The 24354-nt window shown below is 35.9% G+C and overlaps 3 protein-coding genes across 5 annotated transcripts in view; 1 reads left to right on the top strand and 2 right to left on the bottom strand.

Annotated features, from left to right (window-relative positions):
- LOC135832507 (cysteine-rich motor neuron 1 protein-like) overlaps positions 1 to 24354 on the bottom strand; it is a 275113-nt gene that overhangs the window by 146901 nt on the left and 103858 nt on the right. The window lies entirely within an intron of this gene.
- Positions 18 to 12982, top strand: LOC135832504 (coiled-coil domain-containing protein 102A-like). Of its 2 annotated transcripts, none has more exons than XM_065345784.1 (9): positions 18 to 700; positions 799 to 879; positions 2925 to 3225; positions 8334 to 8515; positions 9591 to 9711; positions 9807 to 10117; positions 10807 to 11095; positions 11955 to 12232; positions 12543 to 12982. In XM_065345784.1, exons 1-9 carry the CDS (start codon positions 515 to 517, stop codon positions 12804 to 12806), a joined length of 2013 nt encoding a protein of 670 aa, XP_065201856.1. In that variant the 5' UTR covers positions 18 to 514; the 3' UTR covers positions 12807 to 12982. The 2 variants fall into 2 exon arrangements, with proteins under 2 accessions (XP_065201856.1, XP_065201855.1); XM_065345783.1 differs by having other exon boundaries at positions 2922 to 3225.
- Positions 18622 to 23739, bottom strand: LOC135832503 (uncharacterized). Its single transcript, XM_065345782.1, has 4 exons — positions 23487 to 23739; positions 22798 to 22865; positions 21861 to 21972; positions 18622 to 19090 (listed from the first exon to the last, which is right to left on the bottom strand). The coding sequence occupies exons 1-4, from the start codon at positions 23567 to 23569 to the stop codon at positions 18871 to 18873; spliced, it is 483 nt and encodes a 160-aa protein (XP_065201854.1). The 5' UTR covers positions 23570 to 23739; the 3' UTR covers positions 18622 to 18870.

Raw genomic sequence — 24354 nt, 5'->3', positions numbered from 1 at the left:
TCTTTCAAAATACAACTAACGAACGTCGGCGTCGTTCGAAACAAACAATATTACGTACATGTTCGAGAATCTACGACCGTCGACTCGTCGTATATCCGATCTCGAAGGAAGAAAGCGAATAATTTTATTTCTAGTAGTTGCGTTGTTGTTGTTGGTGGTGGTGCGGTGGTTGCGACACTTGGTCGTTTTTCCAAAATTTTCGGTCGTCTGTATCGAGAACTGCTCTCAAAAACAACCTCAACCAGACGCACTGTTCAACTTGTTTGTACTCGTAAGAATTGACGACTGGTGCGCGAATTTTGTACTCGGTATTCGTACGTTAATCGCTCAAATTGCGCCATCCGTCGACAGTGTTGTGTTGTGTTGATAAAAAATTCGGCTACGATGGTCGTTGAAGTAATTAAATCGTATTTGACGAGACAGCCGTAACCTAAAACGTGTGCTCGAGCAATAACTACATTACCTAAGATAGGTACTCGTAGAAAGGGGGTACTTGGTACTTATACGCGAAGATATGCCAGCCTTCAATCCTAAAAACAACAGCAGCAGCAGCAGCACGCCGCCGTCGAGTGCCGCCAATCCGCAACGAACCACGTTTCGGCCACCTTGGGTCAAAGATGGACCACAACCAATACCGATGCCATCTGCACCCTGGACACCTAGAGTCAGAGACAACGCAAACACCACACCAACGGCCCAGGTTGGTTCTCATTCGTAGAGAACTAGGGGGGTAACACTAACAACCAAGTATATAAATTAATGTAAGAAGTTATCTGTACGCAATGAATGTTGTTTTAGGCTGAAAAACCAACTCTCAGAAAGCAAACAAAGATATCAATTCCTATCGAGCCGACAGACACGGGAGCTGCACCACGAACGGTACGTAGCTAAGCTATCTAGGTACACCTTGACCGTACAGCGTGCTCAAAAATATCGAGCAATCCTGAAAAACTTTCTAGTAGGTCACAGTGAACAGCAGTACGGTTGGTACAAGACTACAAGTAGTATAATAACACAATCATGACTGGTGGTTGAATTGGCGTGGGTAATATCATTCCACCAATCACATACTCGTACATCTATTTCAAGTTGCCAACCTATATGTACATACTTCAAACAAGAAACTTTCTTCGGGGTTCTCGATATTTCTGAGCCCTCTGTATAGGCGACAGACGTACACGGACAAACTATATACATTGGGGTGAAGTGCATTCCAATCTCATGTACTTGATTTTTTTTCACTCTTTTTTAGTCCCATCCCCTTGATTTGTCACTCTATGGGCGTGAAAACCACTCACAAAATTGTCACCCCCCCTCCCCGTGGGAAAAAAGTGACGCAAGTGAGTTCCTCAATTTTACAAATGTGAAAAAATTAAGGTAGGTATTGGATAAAATCAACTCGTACTTGAATTCAAAGCAACCTCATCGCCACCCATGACAAACACGTAGAGCTAGATTAGGAGGGTGGGCTGTTAAACCGACATTTATTCGAACGAATTTCGACAAAGAGATTGAAACTTTTTCTAAAAAAATAACCACTTTAATTCAAATTAATTTTTTTGATTTTTTTCACATTAAGGGGCAATGGAACTGAATGCAGTTTTCTCTTAAAAATGGGTTATCTAGAAAGTTTTTTAAAAAAATGTTTACAGAATTCAATTTTTAATTTTTTTTTTGATTTCGTTCAACTAAGTTTTTTCTTGAAAAGTGGCTAACTAGTTTAGAAAGATTCTGCCGTAGAAATTAAAAATTTTCAAAAAAACAATACCAATTCTGATTTATTATCATCGTTTTTTTTCATTTTTTCAAAATTTTGGAGGCTTTCATTTAAGGAGGCCATCATGGCTTGGAGTACTTGAGGGTCGTTCAATCTCAAAATCAGATTAAGAAATCGGGCTCAAAAATAGAGAATTTTTAGATAAATGAGTTTTTTTTAAAGGGGGTGGGTCCTAGCAAAACTTTTCTCGAGTAAGAGAAAAAAATAGGGAATTATTTTCTCATCCGAAGTAACAACTTCAGGAGAGGGGGGGGGGATGAAAAAATTTCCAACCGACAATAATCAATTACGTTTTGATATTTTACTCGTAGTATACTGAGTCGATTTTATTTCGAGAGGAAGAGTCGATTTTGAATCACTGAGGTTTTATTCAAGTTTTCATTGATTCGTTATCGAGATTAGATCGTAATGTAAGGTCATCGCGTTAAACGGATATGATTAATTCTCTCGCCCACTTTTGTCACAAGTTGTTACGTTACAATGACCGTATTTTTTCTGATGAAAATTCGGCTAAAAAGAAAAAAGATAACATTATTTTGGCTCGAAATTTGAAAGAAGGCCAATAATTCTAACGCAAACTACACATATGTATCACCAAGACTTCAAGCAACATCGCATCGTCATCGTGATCGTACTTATCATTAACATTATTATTATTGTTGTTGTTATGGTGAACTGCATCACGAACAGTATCAGTAGACATTTTACAGTAAGATAGCTTTTACCTACCGTACGTTTTGCACTCGTAAGCCTTACTACGTGAATTTAGAATTTACTATGCCACAGTTTAACGATAACGATACTATCGCAAATTCGGAATAGTGCGACATAATATCAAATCTAATTTTTGAAACTTCGAGAGTTTCATTTTCATACGATAAAGGTGATAAATTCGGATCGGAAAGCGGAATTTTTGAAAACAAACAGGTGAGTACCGATAAGCAAGTGAAAGGCATGCGAACAGCAGAACGACATCTCATCGTATTCGTATAACCGTCACACTAACCGTTTCGTCATAAACGAAATCAATTTGTATTTTTAATACTCGTACCTACATAATCGCATCAAAAATACTCTTATTATCGTATGTAATTGACCGATTAAACATTTAAACAGTATTTGCGTATCATTCGTGTGTTGGCAGCAGCATCAAGAGAAAGTGATCCCAATCAAAGTGATAACAGAAAGCTCGGCGGCGACCACACCGATCAACAATCAGTCAACGCCGACGGCAAATTGGAGAAAAGACCGTCCACAAGCGTCTCCTGAGCGGAATATAAATCAAAGGCCTCCTGGCGCAGAACGAATGACGCCTGTATCTTCAAAACCACCGACGGCACCGGCACCGCCGCCCCCTCCTCCACCACCTATGGCTGCGAATAACGCGCGACCACCGCCTCCACCTCTACCACCGCCTTTCGCTGATAATGCACCGCAACAACAATCCGGTAAGTGATAACGATAGTTCGATTAAACGTGCACAATCCGCAGAAAAAGAAGGAAATTAAGTGTGGGGGGGGGGAGATAAATTAGGGCAGGCATTGTTCAAGATCCGAATTTTTATACTGTTTTTTGACAGTCTACAAATCCCAACGTTTCGAAACAAAGTCGAGAGCAACCTATTCAAGCGATACATACGTTAAATCGCTCGTTAGTCATTTTATTTTTCCGTTTTTTTGCTCGTTCATGCCTCAAATTTTCACTAAATTTACCTAAACATGTACACATCGAAGAAGGGAAAGAGAGGAGCGAATAGTTTGGGTACAGAAAGACGCTGTTTTTCGTAATAAGATTTCATTAATAGGCATCCGCTTAAACGTGAAGTTTTTAGAGACTCTTGGTAGTAGGTACAAGGTAGACTAAATACTTGTAACGCGTAATACATTCGTATGGCAAGCCAAATACCACACATGACACACGACTGCCTCAATTTGCGAACATTAACACTATATTCGATACTGTCACACTGCCGCCGGTAACATTGCCTACTGCAATCGAAAGTGCCTCTCTAGAAATTTTCGCGACATAGTAACGTGTCGTGCCGTGCTCACACTCCGTGTGCGTGTCACATAATACTCACACTATGGTCGACGAAGAATACGACGAAGACGATGCCACTGTCTCAGAAGTATCGGTAGGTGTAACCTTTACCTATTAACCGCGGTATCACAATCACAGTCCTCCATTTACTACGTAAACAAACTCTTCGTCCTTCGTGTGCCAATTCAAAAAATCGCCCGGAATGAGACGATTCGAGAAAATCAAACTAGTGTAATTAGCAATTTTTTCTATTTGACGATTTTCGATGTTTTTCCGGATATTTGGACGTAGTCGACGAATACGTTTACGTTTAAAATGTTCTCCATTCCATTTTTGTTAATGACGTTTCAAAAATGAAGAAAACAAAAGGAAATCCCGTGGAGACTCTTTATTTTAAGTTGATGATCACCCAGAAAAAATCTCAAGCACGGAGGTACCCCTGGAGAGGAGATACGAATCCTCAAAAGAGGAAGCATTTTTGACAAAACGGTTGATTTTTCGCTCTACCTCGTATCCAACCTGTTTTAAGAAAATTGGCACAGTTTCAAAAGATAGTAATTGAGATTCTGCGTCGACCTAGTCCATTGGCATCAAAATATTAGACCACTTTTTAGTGTTTTAACAAACGGTTAAAAATTTGCTAGTCGATCATTTTTCGAAAAATTCGTGTTTTGAAAATATTTTTTTCTCCTTCAAAATTAAATAATTTCCGAAAGTGCGAGAATATTTTGAAATACAGTGATGCCAATTTTCTGTTCACTATTATGAATCTCAAAAAATCGAAGAAAGTAACACTGAGATTAGTAATAATGGTTAAAAAAATTCGCATCATATTTCGACTTTTTACCATAATCAAGGCGTTGTACTCGAGAAGGAAAAATTTTCAAAACACGAATTTATACCTGTAGGATTTGCGAATTTTCAACCGCTTGGTAGAACCACAAAAGTGGTCTTGGATTTTGATGCTAATTGGTTACGTCGACGTAGAATTTCAAATACTATCTGTCGGAATTGAGCCATTTCCCCAATAATAGGCTGGTGTGAGATAAGAGCGAAAAAACCTCAACTTTTCAACAATGCTCGCTCTTTGAGGACTCTCATCTTCCCTGCAGGAACGCCTCCAGAGCTAAATTTTTTCTGTGTGACTTTCAACTCAAAATGAAAATTGCCACTGAATTTGGTTTAAATTCCTCATCCCTAATTACAGAATCGCAAGTATGAGAACCCAACTACAAGTATCCGACAAGAGATCGTTTTTTCGTTACAATTATAGACTTTTTACATCAAAGAGTCGACCCAAATCTGTCACTAACCATTACCTAACTCAAACCCGTGTTGATCAATAGTAAGCCTACGACAATTACATCATCAACGCAAACGTCATCGTCACTGTAGTCGCAATGCCTGCGTTTGTAATTCGATATTATTGAGAAAACACGCGGAAAAAACGTCAACATTGTATGCGGCGGCCCTCAAAGACGACGATGACTTTCGCATTTAAATTAGAAAAACACAAATACTGTTGTACGTCACGTTGCGTGGTGCAATGCCGCGGCCGTGCCGTACCTCACCGCACCGCACTGCACCATGAAGACTACACGCAGAAAACGAACACTAATATTTTGGATTTGAGACAGATGAACGTATGCCAAAAGTTTCAACTGTTTGCTAAAATTATCATCGTTAGGAAAGGCAAGGGAGAAGGGCATCGGTGATAGCGCGAAATGAATGACGCGATCGCCGGCCAGCAGCATGATGATCCGCGCCGCCAGCTAAACGTTATGTCTGATGTGAATACACATTACTGTACATCGCATCGGCGAAAATAAAAATAATTCCCGCCAGTCGCCATCCCATTACAATTTACTTGACTTCAACTCGCGAGTCGCGAACGCTCGGGTGATATTAATTTCCACTATCGTAAACGATGCGACGAAAGCAAAAATAACCCGAGATTTCGATGATAGGACTCTTTGAAATCGAGTGTTGATTCAAGTAAGAACGCTTCGAGTTTCAATTGTGTAGGTCATTTACTATTTCGAACATCGATGAGAACAAAACCACCGCCACCACCGGGGATGGAAAAAGCTTACATATCCGCTAATATCGAAAAAGCATAATTTGCAACCGGCACTGGAGCAATTGCCATTGGAGAGAGTCTAAACGATTTTTTTTCCTGGAATTTGTGATCATTTTTCGCACTATTTTTGATTTTTTTTTCGTGAAAGTGAAAAGGGGTCATTTAAAACAAAATCCAACACATTTCATCACAATTTACGAAAATCGTCAAATTCGTCGAAATTAACCAGCACAACTCGTAGCATTTCAAATGGCTTATACCCATTTTCCTAAATGTGTCATTTCAAGGTGAAAGGTACCACTTTTGACATTTTCAGATTTCTCGCAAAATCGATTTAAAGTTGAAAAATGTCGAAGTGGGAGCTTTTTATTTTTTGACGTATTCGGATACTAGACGATCTCCTCCAACAACTGGTATGATTTTTAGTTCGTGCTCCTAACGGGAACCCCGCGAACTAGCGCGTTGAAGTTAACTACTCAAGAAAATGATGAAAACATCGGAATTGGAAACTATTTTTTGCTTTGATCTTCTGAGAGGGGGGAGGGAAAAGTTGAAAAATGATTACATGTTTACAATTTTTTGAAAAAAATCAGAAAATAATTGAAAATAAAAAATTTTTAAACAAGAAAATGATGAAAAATTGCAATTTTGAAATCATTTTTTGCTGTGATCTTCTGAAGGGGGGGGGGGGAGTTGAAAAATGATGACATTTTTACAATTTTTTAAAAAAAAAATCAGAAAAAAATGAAAAATTAAAAAAAAAAATCATGAAATTTTCTACAGTTTTTTTTACGAAAGCAAAGAGATATTCTGCAGATGACTTCGCGTACATATTACCATTAGATTCGGCATAAAATTTCCTTCAAAATGAGCTATCGGAGACCTTTTTTAGCGTTCGTTTGACGATTTTAAATGAAAAAAAAACATTTAAAAATCTTCAAACTCGTTTTTCTCAAAACTATGTTTTTTGTAGTGTTGAGTGTTTAGGTGGTGTAAGTTGGGTAAAGGACCTTTCACCTTAAAATGACACAAATTTCAACTGGGGTATTTTCAGTTGTATGACACATCAAAGGTTGAACAGAATTTTACGTTGAATTCAAACATGGTTAATTGGTTAGCTGTTTTCACGCCGCGTTCTCACTCTTCACCTTTTTTCCTCTCTGTTTCAACTTCCCTATCAAAATACAACTTTTCACTCAAAAGCTAAGAAACCAACAAAAAAAAAATCAGAATTCAAATCCTAATTCAAAAATCTAATCACCCATTGTAATATTCTCCTTGCCTGAACAATAATCTGCATATAATCACTTGAAAATAGAAATCACTTTTGCTTAATTCTTTGTCAGACTAAATCCAGGGTGTCTAACAGAGCCTCAATAAAATCAAAATGAAGGGTCTTTAGAAGGACATTTTCAAAATGAAAAATAAACCAATAGTACCTTCTCCAAAAACAATATTTTAATAAAATCACCAAAACAAATATTTCAAAAAAATTTTCGAAACATAGAAAACAAGAAAACTACGGACCCCAAAAATGTGGAAAAAATTCCAGTCTGAGAAGTTATTTGTAAAATTTCAATTTCTGGTCATAGTCCTTCCGAAAAAATCTCCCTCGGTTTTCTTACAATTCAAGTTATGCCCTCGTATGCGAGCTCACCAAAGTTGGAAAAAACATTTAAAAATGAAAAATATTATTTTGAAGGACCAAACGAGATTTTTACTTGAAAAGTAAAGGTAGTTATTTAGAAGGTCAGAAACTTAAAATTATTAGGGATTTTGTTTCCCATAAGAACCAGTAATTTTGGATGGTGCGAGCAAAAAATTGCAAAAAAAAAAATCACAAGTGTAAAATACAACTTTCTTCGTATTTTTTCAATATTTTGAAAACACCTGAAAAGGATGAAAAAATCGGTTTGTGGCTATTTTGTAGTTTACAGATGTACCTACTTAGTACTTACATTAGCACTACAGGTTTAAAAACTTTCACTTTTTTGGGAATCAACAGTTTTTTTTTTCTGATTTGAAAACTTGTACGGTAGTACTGCCTGAAGGATGGAGGAATGGGAAGAATAGTTCTACGTATTTCTACAAATAATTAAAACATGAAAAGTACATACTTTAATAGTTTTCCTCATCCTTGAATATATCTTGTTTAAAATGCATTACTCACCTGAAACAAAGAAACAAAACTCATTCATCAGCTCATTGCTGATAAAATTACAAAAAACACAAGACATTTATACGCAAATACGTGTACGTTGCAGGGTTGCTTATAATATTTAATGGCGGAGTTGGCTCAATCCAACTTGACCAAGCAACTAGTACATACATTCACACTCCACCTACACTAATGATTGACATACCACCTACTCTGGATACATAATCAAGTATACCTTTTTTATAACTATTCGACTGTTTTCATATTTTGTTACAAAGTCGTGCGAACACCATTGACCCAAGAAAAAGCGGCAAAAATAGAAGCACTACGAAGTCGACCTCGTCGAAGACCAGATTGGTCAGATATGATGAAGGAAGTAGAAAGCGGTAAAAAATTAAAACACGTTCAATGTAATGACCGTAGCGCCCCTGTGCTGCCTGAAGCAAAAGCTAAAGACCAAGTAAAAAAACAATTTTTCAAATCAAAAGTTACGCAAAGAGTATTAACCGCAGACGCTGCCGTCGTGCCGCTACCATAGTAACTCATTACGCTTCTTCGGCTTCTTCTAACAATACAATTCAATATTCAATGCAAAACGAAATGCATCGCAACGCGTGCCAATATCACTCAAATAGATCACAGCCAACAGATCTAATCAAATTGTCTATCGCAATTAATCGATTGCTAATATATTTGTTTACAATGAATCTGGTTACTGAGTAGTAGTACTTAGTAGTAGTAGTAGTAGTGTGTTCATATTGTATCGTATTGCATTGTATAGTTATAATATTTAATGCGAGTCTCATTCCACGCTTTTATGACTATTACCTAATGATCCATAATTTAGTTTTGATACTTATAATGTGATGTACCATAATTTTTCAATTTTTATGCGTTGAAATAAAGCTTACTCAATTCACGAATCTGCGTAGGTACTCTTTTTTCGACGAGCGAATCGTCACATCGAAAAATGAACACGTTGGACCATAATGCTAGGTTAAAGTTGACGGTAATATCTGATAAGTCATACATTCTCCATTAAAAAAAAAAAAAAAGGAAATAAAATTGCCACTCGTTACTCATCATCATGGAACAATGTAAAATGTCGATTCAAAAGAAAAGCACGAGCCACTTTCTGGCATTTCAAATGTTTTTTCATATTTTGGTATCGAGCTTGATTATTTCATTTGTTTCTGCAAATCTCTCAGCATTAATTATTGACAAACATTATTACGCTGATACGCGCAAATGTATCAACTGCATAGGTACCTAATACCTACCTATATTACGAGTAGGTACACAATATCATCGAAGCTATTTCATCTACGAAATAAAATAACAATATGTAACTTCGTAGAATCAATGTAATCAGTAATCACTAATTACAATTTTAATTCGCGATGCTAGCGTGTGTGAAATGGAATCTCCATGAATAACTTTAGATTTCCTTATTTGCTCAAGTAACCTTCACTATTGACGTTTACAACACTAAAAATTACACTTTCATTAATTTCACTTTGAAATGATGATTCCAGTTTGTATACGAATCTGAGAAAAAAGAAGGCGATTCCCACAACAAGCTACTGAAACAAATCCAGTCGGGAGTGAGATTAAAGAAAGTCAGAACCAATGACCGTAGTAGACCAAATTTGGATGGTAAGTAAAAAATAACCTCCAATTCGATCTCGTAGACATGTTCTGCTGAGTTCGTTTCGCTAAAATAACTTAATCGAACTGTTGTGATTTTATAGGTTTACGCAAATTCCGAAAGCAAATGACCATCGAAGAACAGATTCAGAAATCCGTATCTATGGCTGATGTAGTGGCTGCTGCAGTACAACCCGATGAATTAGACGATATTGACAAAGTTCGCGATGACTTGCAATCAGCCAAGCAGATGCTCGCATTAGAGCTTCGTAACAAAGAAGCGATGGAGCGTGACAACAAAAGGCTAATCGCTCGATTAGCTAATTTGGAAGCGGAGCTAGAAAAAGAAAAGGCTTCAAGAAAGGCAGAGACTCAGAAAGACCACACTCCAATTCGTACCGATGAAGATGAAAAGGTTTGAATAGCAAAGTTTTTGGCAGTACCTAGACCTACTCTCAAACTTATTTTTCATTATTGATGAAAGCTCTTGGAAAGATGAAACGAAACTCATCTCGAGCTCTTGGTATCTAACGCAATTTAATTTATATCAAAATTGGAATCATCAATTTATTGACCTTCAAAAAATTATTAATCTGAATTTCAGAAAATTCAACTTACACGAATACCTACTTCAAAACAGTTGAATTTTTTCACCTGTCTCATAAAAACTTTTAAAACTGAATTTTTGGATATTTCGAAGATCAATTTAAAGTGATTTTTTGAGACGAGCAAAGTTATTTCGTGAAAAAAAATTAAAGAAACTTGTTCACAATGAAGTTTAATATGCGATTGTTATTACTACAGTCGTTTTCATTTTAAAAGACCATCGAGAGTGATAGTTGTCCACTTTCCCATTCTGTACTCAAACGCTGCTCAATGAACAAAAAAAAATTTTATTCACACTCTTCAGTGGTTTTCAACCGAATTTCTTCTTTTTTTTCAATTCACCTATGTACAATTTGCGTTGGACAAAGATGAAATTAATAAAATCGTAAAACAAGGAATAAACCATGACTCTTCAAATAATTCAAAGAAATACATACGAACAGATCGTGGTATTTCATCAATTGGTTATCTTATATTTGCATTCTAAATATGTTACAGTTGATAGTGAAATTAAAAGAAGATGCAGCAGAAGCGGATCGCGTTGCCAAAGATATGGAGAACAAGTATCATACCACTGCGGAGCAATTAGACAATACAAGGCGGAAATTGGAAAGCGCTTGGTTGCGAAATCAAGAGTTGGAATTGCAATTAAAATCCATGTCACAAGGAAATCCTACCAATCAACTTATGAAGCAGCCATCCAAAAAATTTATCCCAATCGCTAATGGAGGTTCCGTAGATTTAATATCAGATAGTGAGGAAGAAAGCGAAACAGAGTCGGAGGAAGGTAAAACAATTTAAGCACAAATAAATATGTATTTACAATTGAAGAGCACTATACCAAAGTGGGTTAAGTCATTTTAAAAAAGGCACGTTTTACGGCGATTTTTACTTCAAAAGTGGGTTCAGTCATCGATTTTTCAAAGTAAATTTTTCTACAAGTAATTGGTATATGTCCAAAGAAAGGAAAGGTGCACCGACATTTGGAAACAGAACAAACAGCATCAAAAACTTTAAACGCATTTTTTGGAGAAAAAAATGACTTAACCCACTTTGGAATAGAGCTCTTCAATTACTCGTACGTCTACACCCCATGGGCTAACTACAGTGTGTTCAAAAATAGTGAGTATCCCACAGAAAGTTTTTCGTTGAAAATGTAGGTGAGCAGCATGAAATAGACACATCTAGTATTTCAAAAAAAAAATTTTTTTTTGTTTAAAACTCCGTTTCAGATGTGAAAATTTCTAAGTCGATTAAAATTTAAAACATGCTTTTAATGTGTTCAAGTCATAAAAATTTGAGATTCTACAGACTTTAAAAAAAATTAAATTCCGATTTAAAATTAGCTCACAGTGACGTCACAAATTGCATTCTTTCCTCTCTTCGAATTTGATATAAGTAGATACCAAAATTTCCAAAATTCGTCTTCGAAACATTCTAAACGTCGCAACACCGGTCACATAAATTTATGTGTTGAAATTGTGACTCATGATGAGTTATTATGTGTCTATTGCTCCATTCCATATTACCTACCTACACTTGAAAAAAAAAAAAAATTACTGTGGGGCGCTCACACCATATTATTAACCATTATTCTCGACTTGAATCAATCAACGTTACATAATACAATAAATATCACGTTGCAGAAAGCGAAAACGAAGGCGCAGCCACACAAGAACGACAAATCGCGAGAGAAATGAAATTATTAACGACGAAACTGAGAACATTTAGAGAAAAACAAACTGCTTCCCTCAAAGAACGTAGAATTTTGAGAGACCAGTTGAAGAAAAAACAGAAAGAACTGAAGGGAGAAAAGAAAAAATACAAGCTGTTACAAAAAGAAGTGGAGAAAATGGCAAAATTGATGAAAGAAACTGAAGAGGGTGATGAAGAGTATGACGAAGACGTGCAAGAAGAAGAAGAGGTAACGTATAATATTTTTTTTAATTATGTGGGATGTGGGAATTAGCGACATCCGAGTTGCCATCACCATTAATGCTGCACGGAAAAATCAAAAACTTTGAAAAGTGCGCAAACATTTTCACTAAATTGAGTATGAAACTTGATGCGTATTTATCCGAGTGAATTTCCGCATTTTTCACGAGCCCTGTTCGTTAATTTTGGTCAAGTACCACACAGTCGCCGTGGTGTGAATGCAACTCGACTGTCTCGACCACCCCAAAATAGTCATCAAATATGTACAAAAATAATTGTTGTATTTTCTTTTTCTGTAGGAAAGTGACACAGAAAGTGAGAGCGAAAGTGAAAGTGAAGAATCGGCTGATGAAGAAATACCTCCTAATGCGACAACTGAAACGAAAAAGAAAATATTACTAGAACGAACGAAAAAACATGAAAACCGATTATCTTCGCTGAAAAAAGGAAACAATTTGATGAGGGCGAACATCGAAAGACTGCAAGATGATGTAAATAAACAAAGAGAAATGTCATTGACGTTGCAAGAAGACTTGAATAATATTCTCGCGGACTTGGGTTAAAAATTAAGCCTAAAAGGCACTCGAAAACTTCCTCTCTCCTCTCTCTTGTAACGTGTCACACTCTGACTTATACTTTACATTATCAAGCTCTCGTTTTTTTATTTTATTGTTGTACATTAAGTTAATGTGTGGAGATCATAATAAAATTGATTACGTATCATTATTTTCATCAAAAATGCATTTTTTTAAAAAATGGAGTTATCACCGAGGCAGGAAGAAAAACTTCTACGTACCGAAACTTCTTCTTAGCTGATCTTTTTCGATGTTTTTTCCTAGAAAAGAATCGCTCAGTACTTCACATTCGTAGTACGGATACTTAATTACAGAACTTCAATTTTCATAAAATTTGCGGGCATAATATTTCTATAGGTGATTACTATTACCATCCCGAGGTTTTTTAAGGTTCGTCTTTTGACCCATCCAAGTTTTGCTCCAATCAGAGTGAGAGATTCCCATCACAAGAAGTTTCTTTGTAAGCTATACCGACGTAATACACGAAACGCGTAAGGGAAGATTTACTAGGAAGCAACAGGTTGTTTACACGATAATATTTTCATTCCGAGAAAAAAAATCCCAACGAACTATTTACCTATGTAGATATTAAATATTATAAAATAAACGACAAACGCCTACATTTTTTCCTCGTGTTTTTTCGTTCAGCATGGCGCATTTAAAAAGTTACCATGTTCGAGAGATACGAAGCAATGCCGCGGTAGAGAAGAAGAAAAGGAGAAAAAAACAACAAGGTAAACGTTTATTACTTCGAAAGGAAATTTTTCACTCTTGCTAAACGATTAAGGATATTTTGAGAAAGCAACGTAGCTTACTTGTATTTGTGTGTAGATTTCGCTTTTAAAAACGTTTAAAAACTTTCTCATGTTATTTTTTTTCTTGCGAGTTTCTCGTCCGACTTTATATTGGAAGAAAGTTTCGCCTTAAATCCCGCAGGAAGAATGTCAAGATTTATTTCGTCTAAACGGATAAGCCGATGTAACTGGATTTTTTAGCGACGAATTTTTGTGCATTTTCTCCCTTCTTTAGTTTTCTAGCATTTACGTTAGGTGAGACGAAAGATGGTTTTTATACTTCAATTTGTGATTTTGAAATGATATTATCTACTGTGGAAGAATTTATTCGTAAATGATCAGATATTAAGGAGTACAATTATTGCAAACAAGAAGTTTCTCTAGTTGAACACACAATATACCTACTGACAAAGACGCGAATCGTCTCCGGAAGCTTCCACAAATTGGAAGTTTGAAAAGTCGCCCAAAAAGACTTAATCAATCTTTTCCCTCAAGATTTTCTTTTTTTCACAATGTATTTCTCATTCCCATCATGAGCAGTTTCACACACTCACCAATTGGCAATTAGTAGCAGTAATGAAGCCAGGGTAGTGATAAAAAAAAGGGACCGTTGCAAAGAAATGTTGATGTGCATTTCATACGCCACTCTCAGTAGTTTGGTCGAAGTACCTGTAGAATATAAATGTCTGATTAAGGTTAGTACCATATGTATTGTAATCTCAAGCTTTGAATTGTATAATAATGACTCATCAAATTATCTCTTGCAGGATGAAGAAATTTCAAATTTGGTGAAGGTTAACTAAAACAACAACAAAGATCATTACAGATTCCTAGTCATTAGCCAGTTTTTAAATTTCCTTATGTTTTCCAGAAAAATGTTTCACAATGATGAGACAACGCCCTTTGAAGAAATCATAGCAAAAATGAAAAATGTTTTTTAAAAACTAAAAAGTTCAGAAATGTTTCTCAGAAAAGAATTTCTGGAAACTCGTGTCTATTCTTTTATAAAGGTGTGACATTACTGCTACAATTGAACAGGGTATCCGGTGAGTGGATGCCATGCTTGAGATGGATATAACTGGGTACGATCAAAAAAAAAGTTTTGTAAAGGTGTAGCTTATCTTCAATCCAAAAGCCAAAATCCGATTTTGACCATGGGGGTCGGTAGTACATACTTTGAAAAATGAAGGGGCTACAAATGATTTTCAATTTCAAAAAATTGCAATGGAAAAAGTAAAATGCGGAAATGAATACTGAGTCAAAAAATAAACAAATTTTGTTATAATCATGTTTTTTCTTACTCTAAAATTTAAAGTTTTAGAAGCTCAACAATCTTTGTTTCAATAAAAATTTCATCAAATTTACAATTTTTGAGCTTCAAAACATTTTTAAATTTCAGAGTAAGAAAACAATGATCATAGCAAAATTTGTTTATATGTATATTGATGTACTAGTACATATTCGTTACCACAATTTACTTTTTTCATCTCAATATGTTGAACTAAAAGTCATTGGTAGCCTCTTCAAGTTGCAAGTTAGGGAAACGTCATAATAGGTAATTTTGTTCATTTTTCAAAGTATTACTGACCCCCATGGTCAAAATTGGATTTTGGCTCTTGAATTTTGAAAAAGTATTTAGCCCTTTCAATTTTGAAGAAAGGCCACACCTTCTCATAACCTTTTTTCATAGTCGTACCCAGCGGTATTCAAATCTGAAATGTCAACATCCATTCACCAGACACCCTATAGATTTCACATGAAAGGAGCATGTGGTAAGTACTAATACAAATTATAATTAGACCTGTATATCATTATTCATTAATAATACCCAATTACCCATGTATTACCTACATATTAATATTTTTCATTAATATTTTACCTGAACTAGAAGAAATTTTGAAGCTGCAGGTAGATGAGGGGCAAAAAAAATTACCCCACAATGCGGTTATTGATGCAAGAAGCAGAAAGAATTGAAGCACAGTGGACAATGGAAGTAAATACATACCTATCATTCACCAAACGCTACATTGCTTGCACCACATGTTTGACCATATAATATTCCAATTATCGGAAAACAGCATCAAACTAGTTTTTCAAAGTGAGTACTTAAAGCATAATTTATTAAGAGATCAGAAATAATATGAAGTAGAGAAATCCGCATACAATCGATGTATGAGACATTCAATGTATGACCCTGAAAAATGAAATTTGCTCAAACACTTGTTTCTTCGGTGTATGGTATTGAACATTCCAGGCCATAGAACACGTCTCGAAATGTTGCTCAAATTCATTTTATACACCTTAATTTTACATCCCTAATGATTCTAATGACTTGTATGTTATGATTATTAGGTACCATATGCGGTGAAACTGGAAGCAATCTGTGCTTGTTCATGTGTTTTTGTTATATTCTTAGAGGGAAAATCCTCAAATTTGCACTCCTTCCAATGAAATTGAAAATGAATACTGTAGTCAAGAAGGTAAAATTTTGAGAGATGCAATATGTATCCAGAATGAATTGCAAAACATGCAGCTCTTGTCACCTATGGCACAAGTCCAATGTCAAGAAAACATGAGAGTAATTAAAAATTGAAAATATCATTGATTTATTAGAAAATATTAATAATAATAGAACATTAATTTCATTACAAAAAAGTATCTGTGTATAACCCCTAGTCCACACTCAAAAATGTGTATCAGAACACCCTATATAGGTAGGTACTTGGTGCACTTTTCACAACAATAATATTCTCATGCCATTTCTCATAAGTTATGCTTACTGACCTATTAAGAACAACTGCCATTAAGCAATGGAATCAAATTGTACCTATTGTAAGTCAATAAAATTTGCTATCTTGGCAAATAATACTACACATTCGTTATTCAGAACCAATATACCCAGTATCTTATTTTCCCTGTTCTTGCCATTTCTTCTCACATCATATAGTAAAATCACCTATGTAATTTGACTATCACATATAGTTGGCAGCGTTCTGTTACCTTTTTTGCTCTAAGAATACATATACCTCTCTTCTCAGCACTCTATCTTACAGCATTGAGAAATATGACACGAGCAGTTCAATTTATTTATCGAACGTCTGTAGGAGTGAGATATAATGTCACACTTTTTTTAATGAGGTTTTCAAATATGTATGTACTAAAATGTGTGATCTGGATTAGGTATATGCATAGATATTACACTAAATGAATACCTGGCATGTAGAGTAGAGGGTGGAAAATTCTCACCTGAGGAAGTTCCCAGGGGAAAGGAGTGAAAGTTCAAGGATCATTGAAAAGCAGTACTCTCAGTAATATTACTCGTATGTTGGTGAGGAGTGACCCTTCTCTCATCGATCTTCCGTAGTATTGTGGCTAATTACTCGTACCTTGTTTGTATTTTAAAATTAATAGCCTACTATAAACATCAAAAATTTGTTTCATGAATCATGAATGCTTATTTTTTCTCAAGATATTTTACACCAAATAAAAAAGTAATTCACTCACTACAATCTTCATAATAAATCAATTGAGGAAAAACAAATAAACTGAATGAAAAATAGATTTCACGTTGAAAAACAACATAATTTTCACTGCAAGTACTCGGGGTTTGTCGCATCTCTTTCAAGTTACACATGCCTAGGTAGGTACAGGTCTACAGGTATTAGGTACAATAAATCAGAAGATCTCGGATTCTCGGATGTGCAAATGTATGAAGCTTGTGCTCTCCTCAATGAATATGTACTTATCCTAGCACTATCATAATTTATTATGTGAAATTATACTCACGAATACTGGTAATAAAACGGACTCCGGTCTCGGGTCATTACCATACACATCTCCACACAAACAGAGAAAATATTCCCATCGGCGATCGGGCTAAAATTTTCGAGGTTTTGGAAAATTTGCTTATTTGACGAAGACGAGGACGATGGCTACGACGGTGTCGACCTTTCTGGCCAATCTGCCGATATTCAGCTTGAAACCGCATTACACAGAGTTGCGGTAGATGATTGGATGGGGTGGGCGAGGGATTAAACAGGACCGTCTACTAAAGCCTATATCTACGGTATGTGGTTTTGTAGCTCGATGTACCATGGAAAGAGTATACAGTACGATATAACCAGCATCCGAAGTAGAAGAAAACGAACGTTCAACTTTATACATACGATGGCGCGGTCAGGCTGAGCAGGGATTTCAAACTTTCCGCATAATACGAACGAACGTATCACACGTACCTAACCTATACCTCGCCATTACTGCTACCATTGCCATATATACACATATACGAGTAAGGTACGTATGATGCTGTGTGTGCTACAAGTAAATGAGAAAAATACCATGCCGAAAAAGTTATGTCCCTCGAGGCAGAAAACACGGCTACGTTAAACGCGTCCGCGATCGTCTCGTTTCACCCCTTCTATGTACCTTTCTTAACACGGGATGGAAACGTACGCGGACTTTACTGATTAGAATCGATTCATTTCCGCCACCTTTGTCGATGTCGACGTCGTCGTCATCGTATCGAAGACGTAGTCGCGCGTGCTTTTTTACTCACGCACGCCTGTAATATGTGAATGCGTGTGCAGCTACAGGAGCAGTACAGGCAGTAAGCACACCATCCGATGTTCCATACTATAGGCATCGTCATCGGCAGTTTTCTTTATTAGTTCAACCGATATAAGTTTAAAACCTCCAAAAGCAGCTTTAGGTATTGAAATTTTACCGAATACTTTCACGTTCGCAAAATTTCCAACACACTACTCGTCGAAAAGCTGACGGCGCAATAATCGTTAACGTTTTTACGCCTCGGCGTTTTTTCCATCTCGTTTTGCTCTTGCTCGGTAGGCACGATACATAAACTACTACCCTTCTTCCTTTCCTACGTACACCTCTCATTGCGATTATATCGTCTATCAAGCTGCACCACCATCAACTTGTTCGCATTAAAGCTGACTAAGGGGAGGGCGACTAGAAGCGTTCGAACGAAGAAGAAAATAAATTCGACGACGTCGTGGAAAAATTTTTTTATTCGCACGCGTAAGAAATTTTCCGCACAACAACGTCACTAGTAAATTGGAGATTTCGTTGCTAAATTTAACACTAGGTAATACGATTTTGTCGCTACGCATACGCGTAATACTGGTGTACCGTGTACATCATCAGTGTCAATTTATACACGTCAAATTTAAAACACCACCATATCAGCTAAATCGCAAGGAAATGCTGGCTTCTTAATTTTGCATATAAGCGAACAAGCATCAATAATGACGTCGATGACATTTAGCGCAGCTGTGATTCCTCGTGTTGGTATCGGGCTTTTTAACCGCACCACTTCTGCCATTTCCAGAGCTTTTCTGATCGCGAGAGTTCACAGCGACGTCTCGACGACTAGGACGAGCCATACTGGATACTACGTTGTGGTGGGCGCTATCGATACGTGGTGGAATCACTCTACTACACTGAGCCGAATCGTAATAACTGAAATGATCACATTAATTTGTTAAGAAAGTAGCTCATTACTCGACTTTTTTGTTTCCCTTGCATCCTGTACCCCACTATCTTCCTTTATTCACCTCCAATGAGACGAGATTGCAGAAAAAACGTGCTTTGAAGTTTGATCACAATAACAGAGTTTCCTTCGACCATCTAGTTTTTATGAAATAAAAGACTCCTAGGTTCTGAGCCCAAGGTACTTTAAATGTTGGTCTTTTGCGAATTAAATTTGTAATTTTCTTGAAAATAGCCCAGCCATTCTAGAAAAATCTAGAATGATAGTGCTAAAATACTTTTTTTTTTTTTTTTTTTTTTTTTAATAGAAATTTTATTTTTTTTATGAGCTAAAATACCTACTTCTCAAAAAATTCAGTTTTCAATGGTATGTAGTGTACTCAAAATGACCAATTTTTATTGAAATTTGATTAAGTTGGAAAGCAGGCGGTGGGAGTCTATATGTCTCATGGATGCTGAAATTACACTTCGAAAATTTTGAAAATGAATTTGTTCAAAAGAGTGTAAAAAAATCTTTGCTGCATTTTTTTTAAATTTTCAGATGCCAGCTTCCAACTTTTGAATTCATCATAATGAGTTCAGCTTTCTCCACGAAAGTTCGGTCTTGATGTTTTCAAAATTTCAATAATCGATTTTGAATCTATCTACTATTTTATCTCATTGAAATGCTGATGCTGTAACGAACTGTTCTCGAGATTAAACCAGGGTTAAGAGACATAAGCCTGCAAAGTCCAACTGCTTAGTAGAAAAAAATCGCACATTCTAGAAAATTGCTAGTTTCCTATCCGCCTCCACCTTTCGAGAAATTTGGGTAAATTGAGAGAAATCACAATACTGCACTTCACTGTCGGTTCACGATGATGAGAAATACGTTCTTCATAGAGGTTGAAGTCGCATATTTGCGGCAAACAGACTATGCAATTCTATTAACATCTACGATTCGCGTGGAACAGAGATTTAAAGGCAAAGCAAAATCTCACTGTTACATTGACCGAGTAAGATTGTGATCCAAAATTCACATTGATCCGAAATGTCGAATGCACTTTTAAAACGGGCACCAGGGATGAAGCTACTATCCCCCATTTTGGGGCAATACGGAAAAATTTAAATCATGCGATCCATTAAATACTAAGGGCCGTACTTAGGGATCACTTGACTAACTAAGTATAAATGGTGAATCTCCATTCAATTTTCAAATAATAAATCGATATGTACTTCAGAGACCAATCTCTCAATATTATTAGATAAATTAATTTTCAAGAAATGCACATAAAATCAGAAAACCATACCATAAGGAGTTGATGGCAGGTAAGGAATTATTTTCATTTCATTTTTCGTCAAGTGATTCGTACGTATGAGTAAAACCTTCGGCGAATACGCGAACCTGATCTACATTCTCCCTCACAATACAACGACGGAACTCTCATCTTATCCAACAATTCAGTTTCATGAAACGGTCAAAATTCTACCAACATGAAAGGTTCAAAGAAATACTTCCATCTGATCGATTTATCCTAATAAAAGATAAAAGAAGCAAACGTTTCATGATGAAGACACGCAGAAAGGACAAAAATATTCCAAATTCGCTTCCACACAACCAGCACTTTGTAAAGCTACTACTAAAACCTCACATAACCTAAATACATTTATATTTTCTTCTTTCTTTTTTTCCTCCCTGAAAACTTTAAACAAGAAGGAAAAATAACACACATTTCGAAGACAAAAACCAACTTACGCGCGTTGACGCGAGTTATAACGAATTTTTATTTATTTATTTTTTTCCTTTTCCTCGTGCCTCTATCATGGTGCACACACACAAAAAAAAGAGGAATGAAAAAACTCGCTGAAAGCTGCTGGATTACATCCACCACAGCGAAACCCCAACAAGTACTAGAACAGAGACGACTGACGACTGTGAAAAGAGACATTTTCTACATTATGTTTTCTCCCAACACACCACGCTCACGTCTCTTCGAGTATATTATTCCAAAGCGTGAAAATTTTTTCGGTCTTTTGTACACATTAAAAGCGACTTATGTCGGTCGCTTGTCGAGCTGTAAATTTTAAATACAGCGAATACGAAATGCAGACTCGTTAATTACATTCTTTTTCTGCCCCCTTCTTCGATTCCTTTCGTACTCTTCGCTAATTCTGCAACCTTACTCTTCTAGTTCTCTCGAGTAACTCGCGTAATGAAATTTAATTACAAATACCGCAAAAAGAGTCCATGTTGCGTGATCAATTAGCTCTGTTGGAAAATTAAATTAATTATAAGAATTTAATTCGACGTTTTTAAGGTACACGCTTCGTTTCGTTAAAATATACTACACTCTCGTACTACAAATATCTCTCTACCACAACGGAACGCTGCCGCTGCCGTTGCGCCTTGCACCCTCCATTGCCATCGCGGTGGCACAAGGTTCAAATTGAAAGTAAAAAAAGAATAGAATAAAATAAAACTGAGGCGCGCATCGAGGCACGCTCTTCTTAATATACTTATAAATTTCCATCTTCGTTCTCAAGTGCTTCTTACACTCTCGTTACAAAATTACACTTTTGAATTAAAAACCCAAACGTAGCGTTATATATCACGAATACTCGTATGACTAATTCGTTTCCTTGGTGAAAGCGCAATAATTCGAAGATATGGGGTAAGCAGGATACGTACGAAGATAGTATATGGCATTGTTCTAAAACATAATACCGCTATAATTGTAATACTAAATAAATAAATACCAACTTGTAATTCGAAGCGGTACGTTTCTCGGTTAGCTTTCTAATTAAATTCGCGTTTATAGGTTGACATTGTTTGTAATACATATCTTTCAAATGTTCAAATTGTTCTTCATCGACTGAAACGTACACAAGTGAGATGTATTTTTTTCTGAAATTGGAGGAAGGGATGGATTTAGAATGGGATTACTCCCACTCACTTATCACCCACCAAAAGTTAATAGGTAGGTAAAATAGTATGACTCAATGATAGAGACTAAAGAGCCTTCAAACGGGTAAGACGGTGAAATCCCAAAAGGTTAGTTTTGATACAAAACTCAAAAAAATTCAAGTCGACTACACACTCACTTGAATTATGTGGCCGTGTGTGCTCAAAATTGAGCATTCGGACTTGTAAGGAGAAATCGCTAATTAGTCTTATATCATTATAAAAACATGAATCAAAAACATTAAAATATTACTCAAAATTTTGAGCGAATATGTAGGTAAATGGTTTTATATAGCAAAATATTCGCTATTTCGTTCAACCCCCCCCCCCCACAGAATTCTAGTCTTTACAGGTTGGAAGTTCATGCAGTTCAAAATTGCAAAAATGTACGACAGTAGTGATACCTTGCCATAGATATATGTATTTTTAAAACTTTGAACTTTGATAACTGCTGAGCTGTAAAAACTGGGATTCTGAGGAAAAAACAACAAACAAAAAAAGTTGAACGAAGTAGCGAATATTTTGCTCCACTCTCCACTAGAAGTTAAAACACATACATGCTCGTTGAAAATTTCGAGTAATTTTAATTCGATGTCTGATTCTCGCTGTGCGCTCCTGATTTTTGCAACTTTGAACTTCAAATTCAACTTTTGTTCTCAAGTTATCAAAAGCAAAGTTTTATAAAATGATTCTTACTACAAGTACTAGATTTTCAAACTTGAATTCGAACACTCACTTTCGGGAGGAAGAGCTCCATTGTTGCCATACTGATTTTTAATGTATATTTTCACGCCGCGATTATCACTAAAATCATCGGATTAGAATAAAATTAGATATACTTGAATACCAGAACTAAAAAGTACCAACCTATGTACGTACCTAGTACTTATAATAGGTAAACTAATTATCCATCTGAATACTCATATTTGAAGCAACTATATTTTTTTAAGCAAGTAAAATAAAACTTGAAATCAGCGCTTTCTCAACAAACCTGTCGAGGTCGTCTTTCGCAGGTTTAGATACGGAAATGATATCACAGGGACATGAGCACAATTTATCGAAACATATCCAAAATTCGTCAAATCACACCAAATGGTTCACCTACTCGGTGTAAAAAATCTGTTCAAAAATAAGACTAAATCTAAAATGGATTTCAGATCGGCAAACGACGCTGATCTCACATAGCTTAACATGTTTGCTGCTCTCAATCCAGAAAAAAAATAGAAATATAAATAAAAAGGATACCACATAATCGGATTGAGTGACCCTGTGATATCATATAAGCGTATGTAGGTGTAAGTAAACTACAAACAACCATTTCGAAAAAACTCTCTCATCAACCCACACTAACCACATCGCAAGGTAGGGCTACATGTAAATATCAACCTCGCAGCAATAACGTTTAAAAAAATTCAAAAACCTCACCGATGGTCTAAACCGCTATCAAAAGTTCTGGATTTCAAAATACCGCTCAATTTCCTATATCCTTTTTTCTGTTCGGATGCCATATTTGCTTTCCTTTCACCTCTGCTATCGCTAGCTACGCTATTGGTTATTTATCGACATATGTACACGAGAGAAATATGACATATTTAAATAGGAAGGAAAAAAACAAACTACAAATATCTACCACTTTCGATACGACATATTCCAATTTCAAGAGAAAGAAAAAAAAATAACAAAAACATACAAATCGAGAGTATGCAAACCTTTAGCAACCGTTTATTTGCTATGAAAAACGATTTGAACGTTTCATTTGAGGGATATGTTTAATAAAAAAACAACCGTATTGGTTAAAATTAGAAAATTTTTTCCAATTAAATTTTTTGAAAGTAAATTTTATAAGATAAAACCAAGGTAAATAAAATACTATCTTACATATTTACCTTGGATAAAACCGATATTTATAATCCTTTCGAATAAAAATTAAGATTTCAACCTCATTTTTGAATTATAAAAATTTAGATTTTTCAACATTTCTATATCAAAGAACAGTCACAGTCCAGAATCAAACCGATAGGAGCGGACTAGGTGGACCGTCTGTGAATTTTTTCGTTGGAAAATTGTAGTGGAGATTCGATAAAAAGTTGTGAGGTACCTTAAAAGACAGCACGAAAATGTTTGCATCCCTCACTGTTGAGCAGAATCGAGATCTGGATCTGTGGCAACCCTGATCTTACTTTTCATAAACTGCCATATTGCTTTTTAGGCTCACTCTCAGCTCAGACGTCCGAGATGACGAATACTGTTTAATTGTTTCGTTTATGTATTCTGTTTAATTATTTATTCTTTT

This window comes from Planococcus citri, chromosome 1, assembly GCF_950023065.1.
Source record: "Planococcus citri chromosome 1, ihPlaCitr1.1, whole genome shotgun sequence".
Taxonomy (NCBI): Eukaryota; Metazoa; Arthropoda; class Insecta; order Hemiptera; family Pseudococcidae; genus Planococcus; species Planococcus citri.
Note: the sequence above shows the minus strand (reverse complement) of the source record. Positions and strands in the feature narration are given on the sequence as shown.